At 34.9% G+C, this 26,080-nt stretch overlaps 6 protein-coding genes and 1 pseudogene across 7 annotated transcripts; 2 read left to right on the top strand and 5 right to left on the bottom strand.

Moving 5' to 3' along the window:
* Positions 1-612: 612 nt before the first annotated feature.
* LOC123196043 (cystinosin homolog) lies at positions 613-3,918 on the bottom strand. Its single transcript, XM_044609927.1, has 8 exons — positions 3,726-3,918; positions 3,511-3,643; positions 3,294-3,383; positions 3,076-3,200; positions 2,230-2,272; positions 1,493-1,610; positions 1,354-1,403; positions 613-1,056 (listed from the first exon to the last, which is right to left on the bottom strand). Exons 1-8 carry the CDS (start codon positions 3,842-3,844, stop codon positions 961-963), a joined length of 774 nt encoding a protein of 257 aa, XP_044465862.1. The 5' UTR covers positions 3,845-3,918; the 3' UTR covers positions 613-960.
* A 2,827-nt stretch (positions 3,919-6,745) lies between these two features.
* Positions 6,746-9,045, top strand: LOC123195639 (ATP synthase mitochondrial F1 complex assembly factor 2-like). The gene is made up of 4 exons (XM_044609457.1): positions 6,746-7,251; positions 7,374-7,548; positions 8,058-8,335; positions 8,481-9,045. The coding sequence occupies exons 1-4, from the start codon at positions 6,835-6,837 to the stop codon at positions 8,586-8,588; spliced, it is 978 nt and encodes a 325-aa protein (XP_044465392.1). The 5' UTR covers positions 6,746-6,834; the 3' UTR covers positions 8,589-9,045.
* Positions 9,046-10,323: 1,278 nt separating this feature from the next.
* Positions 10,324-12,309, bottom strand: LOC123195437 (succinate dehydrogenase [ubiquinone] iron-sulfur subunit 2, mitochondrial-like). Its single transcript, XM_044609122.1, has 2 exons — positions 11,596-12,309; positions 10,324-10,861 (listed from the first exon to the last, which is right to left on the bottom strand). Exons 1-2 carry the CDS (start codon positions 12,255-12,257, stop codon positions 10,696-10,698), a joined length of 828 nt encoding a protein of 275 aa, XP_044465057.1. The 5' UTR covers positions 12,258-12,309; the 3' UTR covers positions 10,324-10,695.
* An 891-nt stretch (positions 12,310-13,200) lies between these two features.
* Positions 13,201-14,196, top strand: LOC123197084 (RPM1-interacting protein 4-like). The gene is made up of 2 exons (XM_044611268.1): positions 13,201-13,322; positions 13,450-14,196. The coding sequence occupies exons 1-2, from the start codon at positions 13,314-13,316 to the stop codon at positions 13,771-13,773; spliced, it is 333 nt and encodes a 110-aa protein (XP_044467203.1). The 5' UTR covers positions 13,201-13,313; the 3' UTR covers positions 13,774-14,196.
* Positions 14,197-14,748: 552 nt separating this feature from the next.
* On the bottom strand, positions 14,749-15,821 carry LOC123195752 (mavicyanin-like). The gene is made up of 2 exons (XM_044609579.1): positions 15,284-15,821; positions 14,749-15,184 (listed from the first exon to the last, which is right to left on the bottom strand). Exons 1-2 carry the CDS (start codon positions 15,477-15,479, stop codon positions 14,871-14,873), a joined length of 510 nt encoding a protein of 169 aa, XP_044465514.1. The 5' UTR covers positions 15,480-15,821; the 3' UTR covers positions 14,749-14,870.
* An 88-nt stretch (positions 15,822-15,909) lies between these two features.
* LOC123195751 (uncharacterized membrane protein At3g27390-like) lies at positions 15,910-20,228 on the bottom strand. 2 transcript variants are annotated; one of them, XM_044609578.1, is made up of 11 exons: positions 20,090-20,228; positions 19,777-19,915; positions 19,227-19,335; positions 18,946-19,138; positions 18,720-18,853; positions 18,236-18,524; positions 17,532-17,638; positions 17,337-17,451; positions 16,979-17,174; positions 16,553-16,796; positions 15,910-16,455 (listed from the first exon to the last, which is right to left on the bottom strand). In XM_044609578.1, exons 2-11 carry the CDS (start codon positions 19,868-19,870, stop codon positions 16,206-16,208), a joined length of 1,731 nt encoding a protein of 576 aa, XP_044465513.1. In that variant the 5' UTR covers positions 19,871-19,915; positions 20,090-20,228; the 3' UTR covers positions 15,910-16,205. The 2 variants fall into 2 exon arrangements, with proteins under 2 accessions (XP_044465513.1, XP_044465512.1); XM_044609577.1 differs by having other exon boundaries at positions 20,009-20,186.
* A 1,879-nt stretch (positions 20,229-22,107) lies between these two features.
* On the bottom strand, positions 22,108-24,933 carry LOC123195797 (annotated as a pseudogene).
* Positions 24,934-26,080: the final 1,147 nt, after the last annotated feature.

Genomic DNA, 26,080 nt, shown 5'->3' with positions numbered 1-26,080 from the left:
TGGATTCTAATAAATATTATGATCCTCAGAACCAATGATGCATTGCCTTTTTTTTTCCTTTTTTTTAAAAATAAAACTATAACTATATATATATAAATAAAATTAAATAATTTTAAATTGATAATAAAATAATATCTAATCATATAATAATATATTTATATATATACATATTTATATATTAAAAATATATATAATATTGTATTGTTTTTTAAACTGAGACAGTTAAATAGAGGAGGCCTAATAAATTTTATCTGGCAAATAAGACTAATTACTTTAAAAAAACATAAATTACAAAGAAATATATTACAACAATTATCTCCAATTCTTTGTATTTCAAAATCGTTACATGATACTTTTATTATTAGTACTTACAAATATATTATGTCGAATTAAATTATTAAACAATCATTCAATAACTCATCTTTCATTTGGTTCCGTAATAGATTATTGATAATATTTATCTAAGAAAAAAAAAACTCTTTCAACTATCATCGTAGCAACTAGCAAATTATCCGAGGGTCATAACTCAAAATTGAAATTTGGATTATGAGATTGCAAGACATGATTCTTTTTTAATTGGATCCACACTGCCAATTGAATAAGTAAGGGATCTATGGATGAAAAGCCTATTTCAATTTTCAAATCGAAACTAAATTTACAATTTTGGTTATTTATAGTGTAGACAAGATATATAATATAAATCTTCGATACATAATTCGACTACCATACTTATGAAGTGATTCTGAAACCTCTTTCTTGAGTACATAAGCTATTATTGCTCTGACTTGAATCAGACTATTCTTTCGAGGTTGAATCGATCATATTAAACAAATAAAATCTTGAGTCCAATAACCGACCCTAAAACTATTGCACAAGGATAGGAAAGAGCTTGATCTTGATATGTTGTCAATGAGTTTGGAACTCATGCTCTCCTGTTTGAACACCTCTAATTTTTATTACTCAAACTACTTCTTGACGGCCAACTATTATTGTTTTCTTGGCCGGATATAACAAATAGTGTTGACACATGAATAAAAGGTCAAAGAAAATGGACACCTGCAAAATATATTATAACAAAATCAATGCATCATAAAATAATGATTAGAGAGTTAAATGGATAACCCAGAGTACAATGATTGAACCTACAATTACTACATCAGATAAGTCAAGGTGGTTTCTCAAGCATGATAGAGGTTTGAAGACAAACCTTTTCTTTCAAAGTTTTAATACTTCATTAGTTTTGCTAACCCTTTATGTCGATGTTTGGTGTTTTTTTTCTATACTTTATGCACATCTTGAAAATATCTTTTAGAATACAAAGCCCAATTTTTAAAATAAGTGAATATTTCATACCAAAGATAGCAGTGTCTTCCCTATATTGCCATAGAAGTTAACCCAAGAATCTGCAGAAGAAAAAGACATGATTGAAATTAGCATTTACCAAAAGCATGAAGCAAGATAAAAATTATTCAACTGTGAAGGGACTGCATACGCTGATCAATAGATTGCACAAGCATCTGAGTATAATTTGTACACCCTCCCAGAAAATCAAGCAAAATATTCCCAATGCTGAATCCATCTGTACTCTTTCGCCTAGAGTTCATCACCGCCTAAAGTTCAGTCACAACAATGATATTACAAGGATTAATTCAGGTAGTTAATATACAGTTGCTGACACAATATGATAAAGAAATCTAGTCATATCATGAATTTCTATGTAAATTTAAGATCTAAATGAAACTGAAACCTTTCCTTTGCAGCATAACGCAGTTTAACCAGATGGCCAAATAAATTCGACAACATATATTTATTCTCAATGGATGGCGCATTGTCTTGTAGGGAGAAAAAGAATCCAAGTTGAAGACTCTTATAAATGGATTAATGCAGCATAGGGGATGCATGATAATGAATGAGTTCTCATGTATGCACTCAAGTTGCCATCTTCAGTTTTACAGTTGATCATATTTCTGATGTCTCCAAGCTAACAACAAACTTTTGAGCTAAAACACATAAAATCTATAATCGACTGTTTCAAATTTTCATAGGTTCGGAGAAACTTATTTTAATGTAGATAATCAAACAACTGAAATAACAGACCTAGCCCATATGGACTTCACAGGCACATAAATATGATGCATCAATTAGAATAATCTTTAACCCAAAAGAAAAGAAAAGAAAAGTAGAAGCAATTCTCTAATATAAAAAGTTCAGAGTGAAAGGGACTTTGACCTGGGGAATATACTTTATGAGCGTCATAACAACTTGAATCGCACTGAAACAAAATTAAGGACACAAAATATCACATTGAACAATATAATGAGTACCACAAGAACTTCAACTGAGCTAAAATAAATTAAATTTGCAAAGAATTTAGCATGTTTAACCTCTAAACCGTTCCATCTATGTATTATAGAAGTACAGAAAGAAGACATCAAAGTTGCTATAGAATATACTTTCATTTGAAAAAAGGCATGGCAAGGGACACAGAAGAAAACATGGTTAATGCTATGCAAAGAGTATATCTAAGATGGGGCAGAGGGCATTGTGGCAGTTTATGAAGTTAACCACACCAAATGTTCAAAACAACCCCTCTCCTAACTGCTACTCTATCCATAGAAAGAAAAGTAGAAGGCAAGACCCAAAAAAAAAAAAAATTCAGAAGGCAAAAATATGGTCGAATTCATTTAAGAGAATGTCTTTATTTAAGGAAACATTGCTGCAAAAAGCATATTAAAGCTCATCAGAATTCAATACAGCTATGTATACCCACTTAGGTACACAGATGAGTAGACACGCATAACTCTCTATGTCACAGTAAGGTTGCTGTTGTAAAAGGTAAATGAAACAGTTTGCATGAGTGCAAGTGACTGAATTGCTCCATAAAGGTGGCATGGTATAAGGAGTCGACATCTTGCAAAAACAGTGAACTGGGCATTTTAATGTCTTGAAGCATCTGAAAGCGTTAGCTAAGAAGTCTACATAACCCTACCAACCCCACAGAAACATCTTTCTTACGCTTAATCATAATCCTAATGACATTGTGAAATCTCAAGCACCATGTTAGTAAGAACTTACTTAAAGACGCTTATAAGCCAAAGCCATTTATGGCTAGGCAGAGCAACGAAGAAGCAAACTGCAGCGGCTAACCACACAGCAGATACAATCGTGAGAGATATCTTAGAGACCTTTTGAGCTCCACGCTGCATAGAATTCAAAGCATAGACTACCCTAGCATCTTAAGCATATGATAAACACCTCCTGATATGACCATAAATGAATAATGAAATTCTTACTTCATAGATAGCAATTTGTAACAAGGTGATCGCCGTCAACAGAACAGCATGTAGAGAAAACGCCACATCATTTGCAGCCACAGGAATCATCTACAAGAGGTAAAAACCAGCTGACTTTTAATACAAATATGACGCATAATTTAGGAAACACAGTAAACAGAGAAAGGCAAAATATAACAAAAAGAAAAAAGAAAAGAAGAGAAAAAAAAATTAAAACCTGATCATGGCCGTACTTCTTAAAGTACTGTTTCTGAACAGCGGAGCTAAAGTAGAGACAAACATTGTAGATTAAGTAGGAGGAGTGCTTCGTCAAATTAAGCACTACAAAATCGAAGTTCAAACCTACAACGCTGAGAAATCAGAAACACTTATTAGTTACTGTTATCTATTAAAAATGAAAACCAAATTAAATTGAGCGGCAAAGTTTGACACCTTTTGCGGCGGAAATTAAAGATGACTTGAGGGTAGAAACTGATGGACCATGAAATGAAAGAGATCCAACCAAGAATTTCGTAAGTGGTTTTCAGCGGAATCGAATTCCACGACGCCATTTCTCTCCTTTTTTTCTCTCTTCCTGCTTAGTCGCAGAGTAAAAAGCACAAAAAATACAAAAAATACGTCCTCGGCTTTTATAGTGAGTCTTTGGAGTTAATTTGGAAGTTTCGATTTTGTAGATGTGTAGTCCTGCACTTGTCCTTTTTTACGTCTAGATTCATTCATTGTCCACGCAGATCATATTTGAGAGTTAATTTAGACGTTTCGATTTTGCAGCTGCGTAGTCCCGTACTCTGTTCTTTTTAAGGTCTAGCTTCTTTCATGGTCAACGCATATCTCGCTATAATAAGACTAATGCTTGCCAACGCATATCACAATATAACAAGAGATCAGCAGTGCGTAACGTTCCAGTAATTTTTTATTATTAAAATTATGTAAAAGATTATTATATATAAATTATTATTATATTTAATAAAATTTGATAAAAATTAATTAATATAAATAATTATTATATTTGATTAAAAATAATAAAAGAATATTAAAATAAGTATAATTATTTAAAAACATTCTTATAATAATTTATTATATTAATTAAAAATAAAAATATTTTTGTATTTTTTAATATCTAAACAAAAGACGGTTATCTTTTATATTACTTGTTTTATCGAAATTTTTTTATTATTAACAAATTAAATAAGATAATGCTAATAATAAAAGATAAATTATCGAAATAATTTTTTATTCTAACAAAGTAAATAGCTCTTTAGATATATAGATGATGAATCACTATATAATTAGTTGTTAATTTAATTTTAATTTAAAATTGTTTAATCATATAATATCACATAATTTATATATTAAAAAATATATATATATAATTTTATTGGTATAAAAAAAACTCAAATTACTATTTCCCATGAAACAATTTTTTGCTGTTTGAATTTTAAAAATATATTTTTCTTCGTTTGTTAAATTTTAAAATTTGTAAAAAAAAAAAAATGTCATCATCTTTCAAAAAATTAAATAATAATTTACTTTCTGTTATAAACAACCTAGTCGACATTGTCCGCTTTGGACTTCAGACCCACACGGTTTTGTTTCTCCACTTTAGGAAAAGACCTCAACTGAGTTAAGGGCTTCTGGCCCCTGCCTATATACAGACTCAGTGGACTACATGGGAACGATGTGGGACTTCAGGTCACAACACCCCCCCCCCCCCCAATCGCGAATCGTGCTAATAACGTGTTATAAACAACCCAGTCGATATTGTCCGCTTTGAGCTTCAGGCCCACACAGTTTTGTTTCTCCACTTTGGGAAAAGCCCTCAACTGAGTTAAAGGCTTCTGGCCCCTACCTATATACACGCTCAGTGGACTACACGGGAGCGATGTGGGACTTCAGGTCACAACACTTTCGAAATTTTACAAAATTTTTATTCACCAAAAAGTATAAAAAATAAGTTGTCATTTTTACGTAATTGTTATTTGCTACTCTTAACAGAGATGTATAAGATTTCACTTACATATATTTATTATCCATATTTGTCACTCTTCTTTCTTTTCTTTATTTTTCGTCCACTCTTTTTTCTCTTTTTTTCCTTTTCACTTCTGATCTGATCATATCTTCTTTTACCCAATAGGGTAAGTCTTTTCTTGTACTCTCCTCTTTCTTCTGCTTCCCCACTCCCTCAATTTCCTTAACTCTCCCACTCATCATCCTTGCCTCTTCCTTCCTTATTCTCAGTCAACATCTTGCCTGTCTCAATCGCCCCTAGCTGTATTCCTCAACTCTCCAGCTTAACATCTCTTGCCTCTCCTTTCTCTTCTCCTTCGCATTCAACACTTCGTCCGAATCATTGCCAGTATCTTCCTACCCTCTCTGAACTTCATCGTGCCCAAATTCACAACTTGTCTCCTTATCTCCAGAACATATACACAATGCCAAGAAATGAGAATAGAGAAAAAATGAAGAAAAAAAAACATAAAGTAGTTTATACTTAGACCCTAAAAGTTAACAAAACCGATGAAGTATTAAAATTTTTAAGATGAAGATTTAGGTTCGAATCTCTATCACGTTTGTGAAACTTTGACTTATTTGATACAGTAATTATAAGTATAGATATTGTGTCTTGAGTTTATCCATCTAATAAATACGAGTAGAATATTCAGTTATAAAAAAAAAATTATATTTTTAACACAGTTATTTTTATAAATTTGATAAAATTAAAAGCATTTTTATAATTAAATGATGAGGGCATTTTTATCGTTATATTAACAAAAGGTAAAACAATAATTTATACTAAAATTAATGAAATGTTATGATTTATAAAAAATAATAATAATAAATTTATACTAAAACTAAATAAAATTTATTAATATAAATGAATGAAGGGTGAACAATTAGATTTTTTAAACTGAAATGGGCAAAATATACTTTCACCAAACCTTGCTTGGGACATCGTTACAATTGGATTTGAACAGAGTCAAACTCGAGTTTAATTCGATTTACAGTAATTGAGCTCAAGCTCATTGTAAATAAGCTCAAACTCGACTCGTTTTGAGCTCGAATTAAGTTAAAACTCGATTTGAGCTTAAATTTTAACTAACTTATTATTAAAATGATATCATTTTAATACATATTGATCAAAACAACATAATTTTATATCAAAAATTTTAATTTATGAGTTTGACGGGCAACTCGAGTTCGAGTTTAAAGTTATAGGCTCGAATTCGAATTTAAACTCATTTCAATTCAAACATATTTGAATAAAACTAGAATTTGGATCTAACCCTCAACAGAGTCATATGGCCAAATAATTGTAAAATTGTCTGAATTCTGCTGCTATCTAATTACATGTTCAATTCATGGACCGCTAACTGAGAATCTGAGATAGACATTTGTCTTGTTAAGAAATTGCAGCTACGGGCAAACTTGGAATTTTATATTTTCTGATATCGTTTGCCTGACGTTTGTTAGGACGAGAATCTGAAATCAAATTTAAGAACCCTAACAAAACTTATTCACCATAAACCCTAGAAATCCAAAAATGGCGGCTTCACTATTAATTAAAACCCTAAGATCAATAAAGAACCCTAATCTCACTATACCTCTGACTTGTTCTTCTACTCGCCAGCTCAGCTCCACCGCCACTGCTGAGCAATCCGATGATTCGTCTTCCTCCTTTACCTTCTCCACCTCATCCGATGTAAATAACGATAAAATCTACATCAAGGGGCCTAAACAAGAGGCGTCGGCGTCTTCTGTGACGATGCCCATGACGTTCATGACGGGGTCGATTGTGGGAAAGAGGTTTTATAAGAAAGTGAGTACGAGAGAGGCTGATGATGGGAATGGATGGACAGTGATGCTTGATTATCGGACTCTGAAGACTCCATCAAAGAGGCCTCTTAAGCTGCCAACTTTGGCATTAGCCAAGGCCGTCGGTGCTGAGTGGGAATATCAGGTGTGTGTTTCTGTGTTCATTTCTTGTCTGTATATCATTTTGAAGCGGATTTGGGTTTGAAGTTTTGTTTTTTTATGCGCTAAATTTTTGGCCGCTGTGTAATCAATTGTTAATTACTGTAGCAACTGGATGGGATTAGACCCTTCACCATGCCACTCATGAAACTTGCATGTACTGCACTGGAGAGAGTTCCTCTAACTCGCCCAAAAATTATTGATCATTTGATGAAGAAATTTGATCAAGATTTAGTCTTTTGCCGCGCTCCTGATGATAATGATCTCACTAGTCCTGTTCACGGTACGTCGATTTAGTTCTACTGATTTATTTAATATAAATCACTCTTTTGCATGTTTTATTTTGTTAAGATCACGGAACTAGTATCATATATTTCTGCAGTATCCTGTTGTAGAAAGTGTTTATTTTTTTTTTAAAATCTGAAATTCATTCTCAACTTATAGTTTTGTTTATTTCCATTGATATTCCATGCTAAGAATTTGAGATCTACCAGCAAAATCACTTTTGGTTTGCAATGACTCTGCCTTTACTTATATATATGGAAAGCATTTAATTAGGAGTTCTTATTAGTTTTCCATTTGTGGTTTGGTCTCTGAACTATTAGTTAAGGTCAAATATCCCTTTTAATTGAGGGAGTAGCTTCAGCATTTTCCAGTTTTTGTAAGATTAAAAGCATAATTTAGTTTCTTGAATAATATTGATATAAGATGAGCAGGGTTTTAGAAATTTGTATTTGTGTAGATTATGTTAGAGTGGATAGTTATCTTAACAGCTCCTTCAAATATTTGCAGAACGTCAGGTGGAGAAAATTGATCCTTTACTTAATTGGCTAGAATCAGAATTTGGCTTTAAGCCTGTTGTGTTCTCAAGCTTTTTTGGTGGAAAGCAAGAGGATGGTCTCATAAAGGCTGTAGAGAACCTTTTGAAGAAAACAGATGACTGTGAATTGGCAGCAATTGATGCAATTGCTGCAGCAGCACATTCTTTAACAATTGCTATTGGGATTTTTTGTGGAAAATTGCAGATTGAGGAAGCAATTGAGTTGATCAGACTTGAAGAAGATTTACAGGTTCTTGTCAACTGGCTTAATTTCCTCCTTGTCTTCTCTCTGTCTCTCTTACACAGACACTCACATGGAGACATAAACATTTTGATCCTTGTTTCAGCAACTCTAACTGCAACTTCTTATGAAGCCTTCTCCTTTTTCTTTGTAGGTTGATAGATGGGGTCTGGTTGAGGGTGGGCATGATGTTGATATTGCTGATCTCAGGGTGCAAATCTCATCAGCTGCTGTATTCCTTGGTCTTTCTAGGATGATTTAATTTCTATACATCCATTACACTGTTGAATTATTATCCTTAGAGCTAGTGTTTGGCCACTATTACTCCGTTGGACATCTAGAACTTGGCATATATTGCTTTGAATTTTGTGAGAGTTTGCTGTGTGGCTGATGGAATAATTGACTCTGGGGGTAGGCACACAGAGAGATGCCTTGTGCCAAAAAACAGATAATTCATGCTATAAGGTTGTGCTTTTCCTCAAGGCCATAGGAAAATAAACTCTAATCTTTTTGTTCAGTTCATGGGTTCACCTGCACCAGGTCAAGCACAAGTGATGTGCGTTAACACCATGAATGCAATTGGTGTTGCCTTGGATTCTAAATTCAGTGTAGGCATTCTTCAGAATGCCAATGGTTAATGCTAGGAGTAATGGCTATTTAAAAGCCTAATGAGACCAGTGCATGATTGAAAAATTGAATTAAGTTTAAAAATTATATTCTTTTGGCCTTCGAATACTGATGATTATGTTTGATGTACAATTTGAAAAATGCAGTGCTTCATTTTTATCTCTTCTGTGTTGTAATAGGATAATGGGTTTCTGTAAAGCATTGAGGAGCTGTCCACTCCTTGTGAATATGTGTGTGTGCGTGTTCTTGTGCGAATGAGCGAGAATGTTTTATTAAACAAGTGATAATCCTCAACAATATCATAGGTTTCTTCCTCGCAGATTTCACCTTGCCCTTTTGGACTTTATTAACACATAAAATTATTGGGCATCAGTGAGGATAATCATTAACAAAAGCATCTCTAGCAATTCTTTAATATTAAAAGTTGATCGTAAAAGGGACATTTAAGTTTGCTTCAAACAAGAAAAAAATTACATATTTACAGATCGAGGAAGTGGAAGGTGCCCACTGGCTGTATAGCACATGCAGAAGATGAATAAATGAATTATTGAAGAAACTTATAAAAACAACTGGGTTAAATTTTGAAGAAATAGTGTAAACCAAATTGAGTAGTTGCCATGAAAACGCACTAACGGAAGTGAAACATCTCCTGACGATCAGAGATGCCATTTTCTTAAAGGAGGAGACATTGATATTCCTAAGTTAGTGATGCTATTCACCTGCGAAATCACGCATGGCAGCAACTCAAGTCAGGGCTACTCTTGGCAGCAAAGCTCGCATAGAGGGGGCTGTTTTTCAATGTTACATGAGCAACAAGCAGTATCGCAGTCATTGTTGCATCCTACAAAAGAAAATTGTTCGTTGTTCCTTATCAGTATTTCTTGCATATCATGGTTAGCTAAATTACATTTGTGTCTTTCTTGTGAGGGTTTTAGTTGCATCACCTATTACAGTAACGTATTGAGACTGCTCAGGGTCTTGAATGTTACTTAGAAAAGAAAGACGACTGCTAGCTTCGACAAAATTGGTTGTAGAAAGCAAGAAGACGAAAAACCAAGCTAATGCCATGAATTTCGTTAAACAGACAATCGCCTGCTGGGTGAAGGTGAGGTTTCCTTGTTATTTAGAAACTACTTATATAGGCTCGTATAGTAACTGATCCCTCCCTGCTCAAGTGAAGGATATGAAAGACCTAACCTAATATGAAATGAGTCTATATCCATATTATAAATGGTCATCAACATAATTAAGGTTCATTCCAACTGCGTGGATTTTATTTCTGCTGGGTGTTAGTTGTCTCCTTACAGCATCAATCATCCCAATCATTCGACCTAACCTTTGCATTATGAAACAAATTACTAGCCTCAACATTCAAACGGCATCTTGGTTCCTGTTTCATTTCAAACTGAAGAAATTAAAACATGGTAATTGTGAATTACAAGGTGCAAGGCAATTGGGTCATCCAAGCATGAAAACAATCTGCAAAATGCGACCAACCTATCTAGCAATACCTTCTAGTTAGTTGGCTAAAATAGTTGAATCAACAACTTAAGCTGTGAAATGCAACTGAAAGCTAACACATAAGGTACCCACATTCCAAGATAACATGCCCTCAAAAGTTCTATAAACATTTATTTGGAAAGAACAACAGCCTTCAAATTTAATCCCCACCAAAGTAAAAATGGGATAGATGATACATCAATCTGCAAATTCTTAACTGACACATTAGCAGAAACACCAACCTATACCTGAAGCCGCTTGATATTCATAATCTGCTTCCCAGGATTCAAACCTTTGGGGCATGCACGGGCACAATTCAAAATGGTGTGGCAGCGGTACAGCTTAAACTCATCATTTATTGCTTCCAATCGTTCCTTGCTGTATTCATCGCGACTATCACTTATCCACCTGCATGTTACAAGCAGCAACACATGGCCACAAATTATATATATATATCCTCCTATATGCAGAAGGTAATGTACAAATCTAATGAAAAAAGAAACCATAGGCCATTTGCAGACATCATAGTCCCATGCCAGTACACTGTAAAAAGGAAAATTTTAAAGGCCATCATACTTGTATAAAACTTTTACACAGGTGATATCTTCTTATGCTAAATATAATTTTCTTAAAAAGAATTTGAAAAAATAGAATAAATTAATACACACAACAAATCAAAGTTTGCAGGTTCGAGGTCACTTAATCGTCAATTACGGATCAATAGAAGTGGTGCATTAAAATTTGAGACGAACAATCCCTAAATTTTACTAAAAGGGCTACTTACAATGCCAATCAAAATGGTCAAGCTCAACTTTCGAAGGGTCATATTAAATTGTCGACGGCTTAACAAACTTTGAAAGGCAAAAACAGAACAACCATAGCATAGTCCCATAGTATAATTAAGGCTTCATTCACAAGTAAAACATAAAATTAAAATGAGGTCTTTCACAATAAGTCCAGTCAATCATAGTAATTTGGCTAGAGGACTTATAGGTTTCATGAAATAAAGAAACTTTAGCTTTCTAGCAGCGCATCCAAACAATAAAATTATATTTAAAAAATGTGCTTCAAGCCTGAAAATTTCCCTGTTTTTTCACTCAAAAGAAATTCATAAACAGCTTCTTTGATTAAATAAAAGATACCTATTAGCGTGAAGCAAAGCAGCCGGGCCGAGATAAGCCTCAGGGTTCCACCAGTAACTGGGACACGACGTGCTACAGCAAGCGCAAAGTATACACTCGTACATCCCGTCCAACTTTGCCCTATCCTTCTTACTCTGTAAAACCTCTTTCCCTGGAACCTCCGGTGGATTCTTCCTCTTCAGCCAAGGCTCGATACTCTTATACTGGTTATAAAAGTTGGTCATATCCACCACCAAATCTTTAATCACATACATGTGCGGTAACGGCGTGATGGTCGACTCGCCTCCCGACGAGATCTTCGTCAAGCACGCGAGACCATTACAGCCGTCGATGTTCATCGCGCAGGAGCCGCAGATACCTTCGCGGCAAGAGCGGCGGAAAGTGAGGGAAGGATCGATCTCGTTCTTGATTTTGATGAGCGCATCCAGAACCATGGGGCCACAATCCTTGAGATTGATCTCGTACTCCTGAAGTTGTGGTTTCGAAGGTCGGTCGGGGTTCCAACGATAGATTTGAAACTTCTTCAGTTTCGTTCCGCCACTGGCCTTCGGCTCAACCTTCTGCGCCTCCACTTCCGATGCGTGAAGCCGCGCGACCACGTAGCGAGCAGACGGTGCCACTCTGGAAGCCGATACCGCCCTCCGAATCAGACCAGACGCCATAGTTCTTGGCAGCAACTCGAATACTTCGACAGTGCGTTTATTCGAATTTGGAAGAGTAAGTAAAATGACGAAAATGGGTAATATTTATGGGTCATCGGGTGTAGTAGGTCAGTAGGTGGCGGCATAGTTCTTCGTCAGGATGACACGTGGCGGATTGTGGGCCGATTAGTTGAGGATGGAAACGTGGGTACTTTTCAGTGTATCCAAGAGTTAGTGGGCGTATGGTGAGCACGGTTTGAGAGAGATTTACGTTACAAGAGATTTATAAATTTAACAGATAAAATGTTAAAATTTAAACTGCAATTGTGATCAATCTAATTAGTGCCCGAAGGGATAGCTTGAGTTAGTAAGTGCAGTGTACGGTTTGTTCTATTTAATATGATTGATTTAATTATAATAAAATAATTTTGGATGGAGTTTGCCTTTACTAAATATAATCGATAAAGTTGATTCGATCGTAATAAAACGATGTATAATTTAATCTTTTTCTCTATTCACACTAAAAAATTCTTCTCTGTTCTTGTCCTGTCTTTGAATTAAGGATGACAAGAGATTCTTATCACCTATTTACGGAAAAAATTTCTTTTACATTAAGTGTTTATATATATTTGTAATAAATTAAACTTTTAAAAAGAATTTAATATGTAAGAGTTGAAATATATAAGGAGAAAATATATAAGGTTTCCAATTTATCATCCCGGGTTAGAGGCTGATTTGGTCTATATAAAAATATAATATATATTTTTATTAAAGTGTATATTAATTCTATCTTAAGACAGTATAATCTGTTAGTGTGTTTGAAAATTAGTTGAAGTACAGCTAGCTACGTTTCCTAATAGTCTAATTACATTTACCCCGTAATACACACGGTGTTACCGTTCATCATATAAATATTAATATTACTATTAATTTCACATTAATTTTAATCACCACCTATTCCATCTTTCTGGTTGAGCCAGCCTTAATACTCGCTCTTTCTCTTCTCATTTCCCTTTATTCTACCTTCTCTCTTTCCTTCCTTCTTTCTTCCCTCCGAAGCTCCTCCTATTTCCGTTAATGGCCGCGGCAAGCTTCTCCATCTTCAATCTTTTCTATTCTATTCTAATCTTTGTGAATTGGTTTTTTTTTTTTTTTTTTTTTACCATTTGTTTCTAAATGTGAATTTTTCTTTTGTTTTCTGTACAATGTACAGCAAGATAAGGGTCGGCCTTTGCCAAAGTTCGGCGAGTGGGATGTCAATAATCCTGCGTCGGCTGACGGATTTACAGTCATATTTGCCAAGGCTAGAGATGACAAGAAATCCAGCGGCACAGCTGCATCGGCGGCCAAGCCTTCATCACAAAGGAATATACCAAAACCTAATAAATATCCTCCACCGGTATGCCTCACATTTCTTTCTGCAACCATCACCATTTACGCATTTCACTTCCTCATTGATCATATAAATTTGTTAACTGCAGAAAAAATGGTTCTGCTGTTTCTGAAATCCGTAAAATGGCAACCTTTGGAGCTATAAACAAACAAACCCTAGTGGTATGAAGATTTTCATATGTGCATTGTGGGACTGCAATTGGGGAAATTTATGATGGGATGAATATTTTTTTACTTTGTCTTCATATATATATATATATTTCTGTTGTTTCCTTTTTATTTTTTCCAACTGAGTCCAGAAATCCTCATTCTCTTCATGTTTGATGCATTCTAGTTGGAAAGAAAGATGATGAGAACGAGGGCACTGCACTTTTCTTCTTCACGTGTACGTGGGTAAAATTATCTGAGGACTTGACTTTGTGTTTTTAACTTTAACAATTCATAGAGTTTGCAGATTCTCTGTAATTTGGCTTGAATTCTTCTTGATTGAATTTCCTTTTTTTTTAAATTTAGGTGAGGATATGTATAAAACTTCTAACCATATAATTCCACTCTGTTATTATTGTTATTTTTTTATGACAGTAAAGTGATGTCTCTAAGCCAGAAAAAATGACACTTTCTTTTCTTACCTTTAGCAATACGATAAAATAATGAATATAAATAATAATATATTATTATATGATTAAATAATTTTTTATTAAATAAATATAATCATATTTTAGTTTAATTTTATCTTTTAAAAAAAAATAATTTTAGAATTTAAGGTTGGTCGGCCAATTAATATGACCGGATAAGTTGGTAGACCAACCATCATTAGGTAGTTTGGTTGAGTAAATCAGTTAATCGACTAAATATGTTATTTTTTATCTCGATTAGGTAAATAAAAAATTTAAAAATATTTTCAATATAAAATATTTGGGAGTGTATATATGTTTGAAAAAAATAACGTTATTTTAATTAAAATCCCTCCCTGCTTCATACAACGAAGACAAAAAATCATTATACGGGACTCATCTCTGATTATTGTAAACTTGTCTTCGCGTTGGTGGCATTCTAAGTAAATTAGAACAAAAGGGTTATCAATTTTGTAAAATGAAATCATTTTAGTCTGGACCGTTATACAACGAACGTCTTGAAATGCATTCATCATAAAAATATATAAAAACATGCACATTATATGCTAGACTAATTAACATCCTTGAAAGAGAAAAAGTCACAAACGCAGCAAGCTTCATGAATTAACTAGAACAGATATGAAGCAACATAAACGTAAACAAGGTGAAGAACAATGGCTTGTTTGCAAACTCCAGAAGCCGGGACTGCAGAAGATCTGTGGTCACTTGGAGGAGAGTCTTCATGAGCTATGACTTTTACAATCATCTTCTGTCCCTTTTCACAGTGTTTGAATACTCCACTGATGAAGTAAAAAGTCCCCGAATGATCAAGCCTGAAGGCCGAGTTCCCAGTGTTGGAGAAGAACTTGGGGCGGGTTGAATTGCAGTTTTTGTACTCCTCCTCTGTCACTTCCATAACTGAATCCTTCTTGTACTTGAAACCTGCACATGGGAAAGCACACAACAGGAGAAAGAAGAAGGTTACGTTTTGATTCTTCAAGTGTAAATGAGTGTTTTTGTTTGATCGTTTGTTTTACTCACGGATAATGTCACCAGGTTGGAACCTGTTCTCGGAGGCCCAGTCATTGTAAACTTTTCTGTCATTGGCAGGAGGAGCAACCCACCCATGGGTGCCGCCGACTTGGAATTCAAGGGAAACTGAGAGATAATGAAGAGAAGAGAAGACGGTGAGCAAGGAAAACATTACATTGACAGAGTTGATGGATAAATGAACCATAATTGGTAAATTGGTAAGCTCTTGCAGTGAACAAAACACAAAAGAGAGAGATTGTTGCGGTGAATAAGTTATTTTAAGACCTGGGCTTCTGTTTTTATAAGGGATGCAGAGAGTTGGTTACTTTGAATTTGAGGGGTGGACATGGGAGTAGTGGGGGAAACGGTTGAGGTATAGGACTCTTTTGACTTGGACAGTTCGGTTAATAGATAGTTAAAAAACTGCAAATGCTACAACAAAGACATTGAGCATCGACCGGCCTCATTGAATCAGAATGCATCTGTAGGGCCAGCGGCAGTGGACAAAGCGGAAACAAGAAAGTCAGCTTGAATAACGCAAACATTGGTGAGAATCCAATGTCCAGAAAACCCAAGGGTTCCTACACAAGGTTCGTCCACAAAGGGGCTGAAGAGGATGAAATGACAACATGAAATTGGAATGTAAAACAGAGTCTGGAAACAAGCCAGAACAATACATAGCTAATTTATTTGTCAACTTGTGTTGGTATAAATGGCTCAAAAAATGTTAATTTACAGTCACGGCAATGTGTAATGCCAGAAGCTGTACATAGAGAAAGCAATTTTAACAGAGGTGGGGGAACTTGTTACATTTCATTCATTGAATGCATTTGTGTTCTCCCCAGTGCTAAGAAATGTATTATTCTACATATGTGCACAGCAACAAGAATACAAGGATGAGAACGCAATTGACATAACAGTAGCATCTCCATCATGCAATGCTGACATCCCTAACAACTGCTGTTGACTCTTGATCAGATCCATTGATGCTTATTATCCTTTTAAATGATTTCTGGATCCGGGCAAGTGCACTTTTGGATCTTTGTATTTTCTGAGCTCCATCAGCTGATTTACTGTCGCCATTCTTCTTGGCCAGATCTTCCGATAGGGTCTTTATGAGATTATCAAAATGACGCCGATAAGTTGGATATCTTGAGATAGAATTGGTGAGTCCCAACAGTCTTCATTGTAGAATCAAAGAGGTAAATAGAGAAACAGATATAAGAGAAAATCAAAAGAACTGTAGAATGGCAATAGTAAAAGATTTGTCATCATCACCTTCTAGCCAATGCATCAAGTTCAGCTCGTTTATGTTCAGATTCAGGTGGTGAGTAACCATTTGAATTTTTCAACCTTGCAAGATCACCACACAATAAAACTAATTTGCCTAAGTAGTCCTCTTCTTCATCTGAAAGGTTTTTTGCTCTAATCTGATCCTTCATTATCAAAAAGGGGTTAAGAAACCAATCAAAGAAGGCATCTTTTGGTCTATTTGTTGTAGTTATCTCAGCACTATCATCAGCTGCATCAGAGACAAAAGAACAAAGCAATATTAGAATTTTGTTAAGATAAAAAATAGAACTTCATCACAAGGAGAATCCAAAATTTCCCTTGTAACGATCTTAAATAAGTGCCTTCTTTATAGACACAAACTCAGCACACACAAGAGGATGCCTGGGGGCAAGACAAAAAAAGTCCACTTACCTAACAATATTCCAGATGAACTGTGTTTTGCAGAGTGCACAAGCTTCTTAAAAAGGCAATAGGCAGGCAAGCCAATGCTAACCACTCTACTACCAGTATTAGATTTGGCATCTTCAATATCTTTACCAGTTATTAGTCCTTCAAGGATCATGATTTCCCCATGGCGTTTACACTCCTTTAATAAGCCCTCAAGAAACTACAAAATTAAAAAAACAATTTTTTCAATTCAGCACAGACACATGAACTATAACTTGGAAGTCTACAAATTATACAGCATTAAGTCTGAACATCACCATAAAATTACAATACTGAATTTCTTCAAACAATAAGCATTTTCTTTAGGCGAGATGCAAGATACCTCAAATGGCTTAAATTCAGTCGGCTTGAATGAAGGATTTTGAGAAGAGTCAGACTCAGTGAAAGAAGTCCTGAGAGAATTGGTCGGTGACAGCTCTGTCGTTTGGTACCGGGGCCTGTCAACATTAGAAACAATATCAAACTTGGTCAAGTAGGATGAATCAAAACCAGGACTGACTAGAGTGTTGAATTGAACCTAGGAAAGCAGGATCCTTCAGGCATGCCAAGAATGTCATTGCTGTACTCATCATAAATGGACAAGGAAGCAACAATATAGCAGAGACCAAACCAAAAAGAGGACTCCTGAAATTCAAAGTCTACATAATCATAATCATATCACATTTCACATCCAATCTATGTATTAAATCAACATCTTCATATCTTAGATAATCTCAGGGTTTCTGACATAATGACCAAAAACCATAACAATTTAAAGAATGGGATAGGAGACTTACATGCAATGTCATGCACACTTTGAACATGTACATGAAGGAAAAAAGCTCAAATAGGAAAATCAGCTTGCAATTAATTTCCACACTTTAGCTAAATTGAAATGTTAACATAATAATAATCAATAAAACAAAATGATAGACTACTATGATTGTTATTGGGAGACAATGAAATGCAAATGCAATTGGCTTCAACAAAAGTCTAGAATGCAATTTCATCTATACCGTATCACAATAGAAAAAGGGAGGGGTGTGTGTGTGCATTACTAATTGAGTAAAAAATGGTATAATGGCAAATCATTCACACAATCTTAAGAACAGTAGTGGTTCATTTCAAGTGCTACATTGCAAGAGTTTCCATATGCCAACATAAACGGCAATTATAACAAATATTTTTCCATTTGTAAGACCTATGACAAGCAATATAATTAGCCACACATAAGATTCTAACCTTATAAACAACCACCCCAGCATAAGCACCAAGGAAGATGGTGGCCAGAATGGAGCCCAAAACTGCCCCAACAACAGCCAATGGCCAGAGAAGAATGGCAAGGCCAGCAAATGGTACACATATAGTCTCTAAAAAAGGACCTTCTCGACCTATAAGATCATGAAATAATCTATGCCAGCCCTTAAAGAGCATATAGGGGCTTTTGCATATGGCAATAACTGAGATCACTGGAAAATCAACCAGCACACCAAGCACTCCAGCTATGGTAGCACCTGGAATATCAAGCAATCTGGGACAGAGTAAATGAAAAAGAGTCAGATAAAAAACCTAAAACCCAAAAATGAAAAAAAAAAAATTATCACAAAAAATGAAAATGACATAGGATCACTTTATGGCTAATGTTTACAACACAACCTTTTAAGAATCATAAATGATTATGCCCATTTCATTGCTGGAAGTTCAGTAACAAAAGCAAACAGCAAACCTTATCTCATAATATTTTACATCTGCCTTTTTCTGCTGCAGGTCATCCATGACTGAAAAGTATGAATGGAAGCAAACATCTCGAAAATCTCTGACCACAGTGAAGCTTCCTTTTACTGTGCTCCAAGTTCCATCCTGGAAAGGAAGTGAATGAAGTCTCTATCATCGAAACCAACAAGTAAACAATTATTTATACCACAATGAGAAGTTTGATATTCAACACATACATAAAAACAGTGGAACCAATTATTGTTTTTCCCTTCTCCAACAGCATCAAAAGTGGCAAATATTGGCGAAAGAAAGCCATATAGTCCTCCCATTATGATACTTCCAACAATGCCAACCACCAGCCATACAATGAAGAAAACCGGCATGCATATGCAGATAAAAAGCTTCAGAACTGGGCCTAGTTGTTTAGCTCTGCTTGCCAGAAATGAACAAAATAAAGAGCAGATAACTAGAAAATAGTTCACAATGCCCATGTAAAGGTGAAGGATTAAGAAAAAACCTCAGAATGGAATAGTAAGTCCAGAAAACATGTACTGGCAAAAGTCCCAATATGATAGCTGAGTTTCCGATTGTCATGATAAGGCATACAAATGGGAAGAAAATGATTCCTGAAAGAACAAAGAGTTATATAAAAATGACATTGCTTTATCAAAGTCAGGCAACATCATTTATGCAGTTCAATGCTTCATTGTTAATTGATTTAGAAGGAGTTCACAAAGATGTATATTTAATAACTAAATACTCCCTGATTATTCAACTTTCTCTGGTACATAGGTCAAAAGCCATCAAGAAGACATGAATTATGTTGCATATAAGCATTTAAACTATCATAAATCACATCAGGTGGTTGAAATCTCACATAATTTATCCATATAATGGCCAAAGCTATTCTTTTGAATAGAAAATACTGACTACATTAAATCCACTGTTGGATGAAAATAAATTCATTTCAAATTGCAAATCCAGTTGAGTATAGAAATGGAAGAAAAAGAACTATCATAACAACACATATAGCAATAAAAAAAGGAATAAAATTTGAGAACACAGACCTTTAATGACACCCAGAAGAAGCAACCCGAAGAAGTAAGGAAGAAAGCGCACAAAGTTCCATAAAGAAGCCAAAAAACCTCTGGGTGGCTCCATTGATTTCCTAACTCGTTAGATCTCCACAAACTTCAGACAGTCAACCTATCTCACACATTACACAAATCAGTAAAAGACTCCACCTTGAATCCTTAAATATACACCAAAACAAAAACCCAATCAGTAACTACAACTTACTGGAGAAAACAAAAGCTCAGGTTGATGGAGTAGTTTTTAAGCGTTGAAATTTAAAATGAAAAAAAAAAAAGAAAAAGGTACCAATATAGGTTGACGAGGCGAGGCATGAGTCATGACGATTCGATTGAAGTCGGAGAGAAGAGAAAATACTTTCCTTCAAAATAAAATGCTGATGGAAATAAAGCAACAAACTTTATTCCTTAAACGGCAACGCTACGGCACACAGTTTTTAGTTATTTAATTATATATCTAAATAATTAATTTATTTTAATTTAAAATATTATATTAATATATAATATTAATATAAATTGAAATTACATAATCATTTCATATCATCACGCACGCCAAAAACAAAAATGACTATGACTCTATCTCTGTTTATATTTATTTATGGCGGAAACTCTTAAAATTTTAAAAACCGTTATTTAACTAATTATACTAAACAAATTTTATTTTTATTAAATTTTAAAAATTAATAATTTTTTTTGTAACAAAAAATTTTGTAATGTTATATTTTCTCTTAGAGTTTCAATTTTTTAACAAATTCTCTCACTTTTTTATAACCAACATTCTCTAGTTTTCTCTTTTTCTTCTTCCAAAATCTGTTTTGTCGATTCAATCGATGAAAACGACTCTTATCTTCGTATTAACAAAGATCAATCTCTATCTTCATTGATTCATTTGAAATCAACAAAGGGTTGTCTTCTTCAATGAAGAAGAGTTTGGAAGAAGATATAACCTTTCAAAATTTAATTTTGAAAAAAATTATTAATTTTTTAAATTAAAAAAATAAGATAAAAATTTATTTTTTTAATATTATTAATTAAATAATAATTTTATTAGCTTTAATAACATATAAATTAAGTGTTTAAAATTTTACTAAATAAGTCTTTTAACTTATATTTAATTAATATTTTTATCGATAATTTTTTGTGTTAATCCGTCTCTTTACAAAGGCGGCGAGTGTATTAATTTGACCACGGAGGCGGGCATGACTTCGACGTGAAATTGCCCAGGGACGGTGGTTTTGAATTTGGACAATGGTGGCTCTTTAATCCTCTTTGGACTGGTGACTCTTTACAAAGAATTTTCAGATTTTCTCCTCACCGTAAAAACCAAATATTTCGTTTATAATTGACGACTTTGACCTTAATTTATAATATGATTATTTGATGAAATGTACTTTCTATAATTGATCAATCATAAACATGAACTTTAACAAGGATAAAAGCACATACCATAGTGAAGCATTTTCTTAACTTTAGCACGTGAATCCAAATGGACATGGTTAAAACTTGCTCCCAGTCTTTCTTCGTATTGTTTGAATAGATAAATTTAAAATATAATAATAAAGGTTTAAATTCAAATTTTCTCTCTGAAAATTTTAATATTGTATTAGTTTTATTAATTTTTATAACTTACTATTTTAATTTGTATAAATAATTTCGTATAATTTTATTTTGGATGATGGCATGTGAGCACACAAGAATACCGATGTATTGACTCAATAATCTAATCGTTGGGAAAACTCAAACTGAATGGCACAAAATATCTTTAATTCATTCCCTCATTATTATTGGTATTGGTGGCTTGCCCACTGCCAGCATGTGACAGGTTCATTTGCTTGATAATGAAGCAAAAAGTCAGTGATTTGCACCTGCGGCTCAAAAAGCTTAGAGAAAATTTAATAGCAATTGAGATTAACACATCTTCTTTATGGTAATTTGTGGAGTCTGGCCATTAGACATATCCATAGCCTATTGCAGGTATTACTAAGATAATCCATCCTTTGACAACATAAAAGTAGCCTATATATGATTCAATGACAAGCAGCATGATTGGGTCCCATGTCTAATGTCAAACTTTTAGTTGGGTCCTCTCTGAGTTGGGGTGACACTCAGAAATCAACAACATGGTGAGTTGCATCAGCTTTTGATATACTGGAACCTGAGTCATTGGAAGATTTGAAGTATGGCCTTCTCATTTTTCATAACCACTGATTGGTAGCTAGACTCAAAAAACTGAAATTTGAAAAGCTTACAGATTCTGGGGAGGTGACTTCCATAAGAAAGCTTAAAAGAGAAAGAAGAGATTCAATGTTGGTCATTTAATACCTGAAATTAGGACTCAAATTAAAGCAAACATGAAATATCTGCAACTCTTGAACTTCGATTTCATTCACTGAAACGCTTGTCCTCAGACACCTACTCTGTTGACAATATCAAGAGTATTATTCCTGTTCTTACAAATTGAATATGCAATGATATGTGAAAAAGAATTTGTATAAATTCATGATAACCATCTAATGGTTTCCCCTGTTTGTGGGGTGTGTAAATTTCATTTCTATCAAATGGTTGGGGGAAATCAGCAAAGTGACAGAAATCCGTTCAACTCTTCCAAGTTACAACTTTCTTCCTTTTGTCCGGTGGCTGAGGTCCTAAAACAGTTAAATCAATAGCTGAGCTGTTGAATTGAGAGGATTGTACAACTGCATCGTAAGCCCTTTTAGAGAGGTTAAGGTCCTCACTGTGAGCCCTCAAATATAAGTCAACCGCAATGCTTGGTTTACCATCCTTTGCAAGTGCCTTGATCAGCGTTTCATAAGTGATCTCATTAGGTGAGATGTTGTGATCATTCATTCTGTGAAACCATTCATATGCTGCACCGCTCTTACCATTGCGTGCACATGTACTGACAATTGCATTGTATGTGACGACAGTTGGCTCAATACCAGTTGAAGCCATCTCCCGGAATATCAGCTCAACCTTATTAAACTCCTCTTTTGCACTGAAAACTGAAGCCATAATTGTGTAGGCATAAAGGTTTGGTTCCACACTGACATTGAGCATATGTTTCCAGACCCGGATGGCTTCTTCATAAAGCTTGCCCTTTTCAAGGGCACTAAGCAGCGCCACATAGGAGATGATTGTGGGTTTTTCACCGTTGTCAACCATTCTCTCAAATATATGCACAGCAGCAGAATATTCTGAAGCCTTGGAACAGGCAACAAGAACTGCATTCCATTCCCTACTTCCAGGTTTAAGACCTTTTTCTTCCATCTTGTTGAGCAACCTAACACCCCATCTCCAAATTCCTCTTTTTCTAGCCGCACTAAGTAAAATGTTAAACTGAGAGACAATTAATTCATATGAAATATTATTAGGCTTTGGTCCCTTGTCCAATAAATCCTCATAGATCTCCAAAGCTGCCCACCACTTCTTGGCCTTTCCCATCAACCAAATCAAATGATTACAGACAGATAAGTTTATTTCAGCAAACCTTTCTCTAATGCTAGCATACAATTCTTTGGCAACAACATAGTGTTCATCACGGTTACAAGCCCACACAAGACGCTCAAATTCAGCCCGAGCAAGCTGAAGCCCAGCCTTATCCATTTCTGTCAAAAGTTTCAACACATTGGTGCTATGATTTTCATCCTTCACAAGCCAACACCGCATCACTTGGTAGCAAATACACATGGTGAAATTCTCAAGCCTAGCAAACTCATTTTCCCAATCTTTACCATCACCTTTTCCTATTTCACCTTTCAGATATTTCTCTCTAAATTCAACAAAGAACTTCAATGCCCCATTCCCATCTTCCATTCTTTGGTAAGCCAACAAAGCCTTAGAATAGGATACAGCAGATGGAGTAAATCCCTTCTGTTGGATCTCCCCAAGAACATTAAGGGCCTTGGTTGCTTTTCTTTGCTCTATATAAATAGCCATCAAGGCATTGTAAGTCACAACATTAGGAGCAATCCCCTCCTCATCCATATCCTTCATAATTCTCTTCAATTCTCCAAATTGTTGACATTGTTTCATTGCACCCAATAGACTGTTATATAAAAAAATGTTAGGCCCAACAGCATCACCAGTTTCTTTCTTCTTTCTCTTGAGCCACTCAAAAAGAGCTATTGCACACTCTATTTTCTTATCCCTGCCAAGACCTCTAATCATGGTACAGTATACTTGAGGAGGCAAATCACCCGTGTCCTTTAGAACCTCTTCTACATCATTTACTGTTTTAGCAAGCCACAGACTCTGTGCCAAGGCCTTAACATCAAGCCTAGAACTCTCCTGCTCTCCAACTTTGCTCTCACTCTTAATATCAACTTCTTCACTTTCTTCTTCAACATTTCCATCATTATTTCCCACCATATCTACAATAGGATAATCAACATTGTCACCCTCAGTTTTCTCAGAAAACCCATCAACCATAAGGAATTCACTTCCAATTTCTTGTTCCTCCATTGCCCAAGACAACATGACTGGCATGCTAAAAGAGCATTTCTTTGGCTCACAAAAGATAGCCAGCTTGAGACTAGATAATCTAGATATTAGACCGCATTTAGAATCAAATTTTATGCCGCTAAAACACACCCCACTACAGCGAAACCTTGACCTACTAGAAACTAAAAAGAAACCAGTGTTTCTGCTATCACAAACGGGTCCAACGCTTCTATTTCTTCCACCTAAAAAACTAGAAGAACCAACTTCTAAATACAACGGAGGCACTACACTATAGCCCGCTTTGGATGAACACACACTTAAAGCCTGCATCTTGTATACCTCAATATAAATATAAGCAGAAAAACCCATATATGAAATACAAAAGTGAGAAGCAACAAAACATGTTACTTGCTAAGTCCCGGTAAACCTCCAATTCTCATATAATTTCTATGTTACGCACTAGTGAAACCGTGACAGTACCTAGTGTTTTTGGTATATAATACAGCGATTATTTTTGGGTCACACTGAAAGAGATGAAATTCATACCTTGAAGATGGAGGTTTTAGAATGAAGTCGAGTAATGGGTTTTTGGTGTTCCCTCTTCTGTGTTCTTGTCACAGCCGTTCAATTGATTATTTGATACCAGAGGAAAAGCTATGAACTACGTCGTTCTTTTTAACGCCCATGGGTTCTACCTTTCTCTAGACTCAGGCTAACTGAGTAAAAGGGATAAACCCTATAACAACACGGAATAAGGCCTAGGCCCAAATTCAAAGGCCTGAGTATCATATTTGAATAGGTAGAAAGGAGAATCAGAAAGCAACAAACAAGAACAACACAAGAAGACAACAAATTGGTCAATAAAAATAAATAAAAAGAAAGAGACACGGCTATTGACAAATGAAAATATGTAAAATACCAATCCAAATAAAAACAAATATATTTAATGTATAGAATAATGCACCCGATAAGAAATGGAAAATAAGTCCAGCAACTGCATGCAATGCAAAGACTGTATAATTGAGGCTGAAATGGCATCGACGCGCATAAAATCCCTGCCTATATCTTCTTTATAGGCATGGCTTCCAAACAAGCAGCAAATCCTGTGGGGGCGTGAAGATCTCTATCTCATGCTGTATTTTTTTCACTTTGCATGCGTCCCTAGATATCATATCTTCACGTGTTACCTCCGAAGTTTAACTGTTTTAAATAATTTTTTTAATCATCTTTCGATTAAGAATTCGACAAGTAGACTCAAAACTGATTGAGAATCCTAGCTTCTGTGCATATGCCATCGAACTGAACACATGAAGATAACATGGGTTTAAAACTTTAAATCCCCAAGGCAATCAGTGAAGCAGAAAAATCTCTTTGACCCACTGAATATCAGAATTCTGGGAATATCCCAGATGTTCAAAACCTGCAATATGTGAAGTTATATAAATGACTTTGGTTAATATATATTATACTACTTGAAAGTGATGGTGGTGGCTAGCCAAGCTTGCTAGTTAATCAGCCACTTAGGGAAAAAGTCATCAAGTTTCATGAACATGTATCTAAAATTGGGAAACTCATACCGTGATTGCAAGAAATACCGAAATAGAATAATCGAATAGGTGTGGACTAGTTCATCCATATGGAAGGTTTTGATAGTAACATTCTAAACTCTCCCCACATGGGTTGATGCCTTTAGGATTGGCCAACTACCGATACAAAAAGTAAACCCCCAGAGCTATCGTTAGCCACCCACCGGAAAATATATGTTAGAGTCAAATAACAAGAAGCAACTAAAGACAAACAACTCTCTCTTTTTATATGTAACATCTATTCCATCAAACAC

Source organism: Mangifera indica, chromosome 14, assembly GCF_011075055.1.
Source record: "Mangifera indica cultivar Alphonso chromosome 14, CATAS_Mindica_2.1, whole genome shotgun sequence".
In the NCBI taxonomy this organism is placed as follows: Eukaryota; Viridiplantae; Streptophyta; class Magnoliopsida; order Sapindales; family Anacardiaceae; genus Mangifera; species Mangifera indica.
The sequence above is the reverse complement of the archived record's forward strand: the minus strand, read 5'-3'. Positions and strand labels throughout refer to the sequence as shown.